Genomic DNA, 4,201 nt, shown 5'->3' with positions numbered 1-4,201 from the left:
TGGATGGATAAAGGATAGAGAGATGTGTGGATGGATAAAGGATAAAGCGATGTGTGGATGAAGAAACGATAAAGGGATGTGTGGATGGATAAAGGGATGTGTGGATGGATAAAGGGATGTGTGGATGAAGAAAGGGTAAAGGGAAGGGATAAAGGATAAAGGGATGTGTGGATGGATAAAGGGATGTGTGGATGGATAAAGGATAAAGGGATGTGTGGATGGATAAAGGATAAAGAGATGAATAGTGGATACAATCAAGCTGTAGATGCGCCATTAATAAAAGTTCTGGAATCAGAATGTTCAGATTTTTGTTCTTTTATTAGCTCAAGCATCAGTCTGCAAGAACTACTAGCTAAAAATGGCCTAAACTTGTTTATGTCAGCATGAGAAGCTGGTTTGCGCTTTGCGGTTTGCGGCTTCTATGTCCAGAGGGCCACCTCAACACCTCCACCAGTACATAGGTGGCATGCTGAGATATGTTTCTGAGTTCTGTTTTCTGCCTAAATCTTCTGTTCTTTACAAGCTGTGCAGAACACAACCGAATCAAAATCACTCAGATCACTCTTAATCTTTGTTTGGGAAACCTCAATATGTCTGATGACGAACCCCTCATTACTGAGAATTCTTCTCAAGTCACTTTCATTGTACTTTATAGCATGGAACCTGTCTTCCCCGATCACATAGAATGTGGCATTTAAATATCCGTAGTACAGCAAGTGCCCCCCAGGTTTCAGAAGCTTTGAGAACCTCCCGAGGTTTCTCTCCAAATCTTCAAGGTCTCTGCTGATGACTCCCAGGACAGTGTTGATCACCAGGCAGTCAGCTTGCGGTAGCACCAGCGGGTCTGTCAGATTTTCCCGGCTCAGATCGAATTTTACAACATGTGTAATTGCTGCCCTGAGTCCAATATCCTTGTCCTCGGGCTCCTCATATTGGTCACTGGAATGCAGAAGCACATACAATGTCACGTACAACATTCAACTGGTATTGGGCAGCACGGTGGCTTAGTGGTTCTGCTCTGCATTGCTGTGGTCCATTGTTGGAATGCTGGTCAGGACACTAGCGGTATGGAGTTTTATTTTTTTCTCCTCCCCCTCCATTGGGGACCACATGCTTCATGACAAAAAATAATTCTTCTAATGTTACTATCACATTTTATGTTAGGATGCAAATCATCTGAGAAAAGTATTATAGCATTATAATCATAATTATAATGCAGGCATTCCTCACTTAACGACCGAGTTCCGTTCCTACGACCAGGCCGTTAAACTAATTGGTCGTTAAGTGAGGAACTCTATACAGTACTGTACTGCATTAGTACAGTACTGTATAGCGTTGCAGATGTACAGTACCGAACAGTGTACTGTACATCGGGCAGTGAAGATCGGAGGACGTCACTTCCGCCGGCGACACGTCGCACTGATGCTGACACGCGAGGTCGGAGGTCGCTCGGCGGTCCGTCGTAAGTTCTGTCAGATTTTCCCGACTCAGATCGAATTTTACAACATGTGTAATTGCTGCCCTGAGTCCAATATCTTTGTCCTCAGGCTCCTCATATTGGTCACTGGAATGCAGAAGCACATACAATGTCACGTACAACATTCAACTGGTATTGGGCAGCACGGTGGCTTAGTGGTTCTGCTCTGCATTGCTGTGGTCCATTGTTGGAATGCTGGTCAGGACACTAGCGGTATGGAGTTTTATTTTTTTCTCCTCCCCCTCCATTGGGGACCACATGCTTCATGACAAAAAATAATTCTTCTAATGTTACTATCACATTTTATGTTAGGATGCAAATCATCTGAGAAAAGTATTATAGCATTATAATCATAATTATAATGCAGGCATTCCTCACTTAACGACCGAGTTCCGTTCCTACGACCAGGCCGTTAAACTAATTGGTCGTTAAGTGAGGAACTCTATACAGTACTGTACTGCATTAGTACAGTACTGTATAGCGTTGCAGATGTACAGTACCGAACAGTGTACTGTACATCGGGCAGTGAAGATCGGAGGACGTCACTTCCGCCGGCGACACGTCGCACTGATGCTGACACGCGAGGTCGGAGGTCGCTCGGCGGTCCGTCGTAAGTACGAGTGGTCGCAAAGCAGGTAAGTCGGTAACCGAGGAATATCTGTATACCTAATTAACAAATCTTAAAGGGTTATTATTATTTTTTTTAAATATGTTTTAGATATGATGTCTGGTCCCCTACCCAACCCTACCGGCTCATCACCCCAAGCATTCCACTTAACTCTGATAAAAAAAATCTGGAAGATACGTCACCTCGTTCCTGCCAACTCCGTAGCAAGTGCTGAGGTGTGCGACCAATCAAATGCTCCGGTTCGGCTGTCCATCCATTTTTTCACTTCTACAATACAGTGGTCCGTAGGCTTAAGAAGGATGATATCTGTGAAATATTTCGTCGCTGAATAGAGATGGTGAATGATGGGACCAATGCTGAAGTCAAGCAACAAGCCTCCTTTAATGTCACCTGCAACAACAGATTCAAATAACATTTAAAGATGAGCAATCACCATTTATTCACAGAACCTGAAGAAGAGCTGCGTTGTGATCTCTATACACATCAATCTGTATTCAGAACAGTTAAAGCACAACGGCGCTCCACCCGAATATATGATAAATGGCCAACAACCATGAAACACTATACTGCCTATCTGTATATTAAATATTGTTCATACAAACCCGACAACCTCACATATGTGTCAGCTATAACATGAGCAGAAAACTGCAACACTACCAATAGAAACCATGCAAGAAAATGGCATATATAAGGGGTTAGTTTATTCAAAATTGTTATTTCAGTTTCTTTTGTAGGTGCTGGAGAGTTTAACCGCCTGCCAGTTTCTTCTATGTTTTTCGTTGGGTTCAATTGATGAGATCTCTGCACAGATCTTGGCTCTGTACACACGCTGTGCCAATGATGTGGGGTTCCCACCATCCTTGTGCTGAGCTCCTGGGTCTGTACACCTGCTGCTCCCATTATGAGGGGTTCCCCCATCCATGTGCTTAGTTCCCGGGACTCTGCACCTGCAATGCTCATTATGAGGGGCTCCCACCATCCCTGTGCTGAGCTCCTGGGTCTGTACACCCGCTGCTCCCATTATGAGGGGTTCCCCAATCCATGTGCTGAGTTCCCGGGTCTGTACATCTGCTGTATCCATTACGAGGGACTCCCACTATCCCTGCACTGAGTTCCCGGGTCTGTACACCTGCTGTGCCTATTATGAGGCGCTCCCACCATCCCTGTTGGATTTACAATATTTCTAGTTTTATATAATGGAGACTGCGATGGGAAAGTGGGACATGCACAATGAACAGCCAAAACTTCCATGGAAACCAGAACTGGGAATTAGGGCAGGGAGATCTAACTGTTGGAGCATTCTACAAGCAGCCCCCCCATAGCTATGTTCATTGGCATCATACACATTTGGGAGTATGATGTCTTGCTAATAATAAGCAGCCTCCTTTTGCATACTCTTCTACTTCAAAAACGAGTCAACATATGCATTGCTTTTCCTAAAGATTGGATCAGCAGAAACTCAGCTTTGTCTCCACCGGTGTTGTCTAAAAATATGACTATCACGCCCTCTATTTCAGTTCTTTCTTCACTTGTACAAAACCATTCTGTAAATCAATACTTCATGCAGTCTTTCTCCTAATATTCACTTCCTGTACTCTCTAGTGGTGTTTAAACAAATAATTTATTGATTAAAAAAGAGCTTTACCTACCTGTGGAAAATGCTTGGTGAAATTTCTCCATAGGATACCTCAGATTCTCATGAGCAAAGGCCACTTCTGGGTTACTGGAATAGTAAGTGTCGAGGAATTTCCGGGAGTGGAAGCCATCTACATAGTAGTGCTTACGAGAGCCGGGCTCCATCCTGTGATATGGTTATCTGCACTAGAGCAATCCTTCAGTGTTGTTTCTTATCTTCTGATGTGTGTGTGATAAATTCAACATATTAAATAACTATGTGACTTCATTAGAATGTCTCCCAATATTATCACATTGTGACTCAAGTCATCATGCTTTGATAGCAGAGATTCATGTGACTGCAATGTGATCAGCTAACAAATACAGTATATCTTTAGGGAAGGGGCCCAGGAGTCCCAGTGTATTTTTTTTTACCACAAAATGTTGTCATGCTTAGAATGAGGGGGCAACCTGAAGGACCT

The 4,201-nt window shown here is 43.6% G+C and overlaps 1 protein-coding gene across 1 annotated transcript; it reads right to left on the bottom strand.

The window, feature by feature from the left end:
• Positions 1-445: 445 nt before the first annotated feature.
• LOC108803761 (nicotinamide N-methyltransferase-like) lies at positions 446-3,978 on the bottom strand. The gene is made up of 3 exons (XM_018575569.1): positions 3,755-3,978; positions 2,288-2,495; positions 446-939 (listed from the first exon to the last, which is right to left on the bottom strand). The coding sequence occupies exons 1-3, from the start codon at positions 3,903-3,905 to the stop codon at positions 501-503; spliced, it is 798 nt and encodes a 265-aa protein (XP_018431071.1). The 5' UTR covers positions 3,906-3,978; the 3' UTR covers positions 446-500.
• Positions 3,979-4,201: the final 223 nt, after the last annotated feature.

The sequence above is a fragment of the Nanorana parkeri genome, unplaced genomic scaffold, assembly GCF_000935625.1.
Source record: "Nanorana parkeri isolate BGI_ZX_2015 unplaced genomic scaffold, ASM93562v1 scaffold4159, whole genome shotgun sequence".
NCBI classification, from domain to species: domain Eukaryota; kingdom Metazoa; phylum Chordata; class Amphibia; order Anura; family Dicroglossidae; genus Nanorana; species Nanorana parkeri.
The sequence above is the reverse complement of the archived record's forward strand: the minus strand, read 5'-3'. Positions and strand labels throughout refer to the sequence as shown.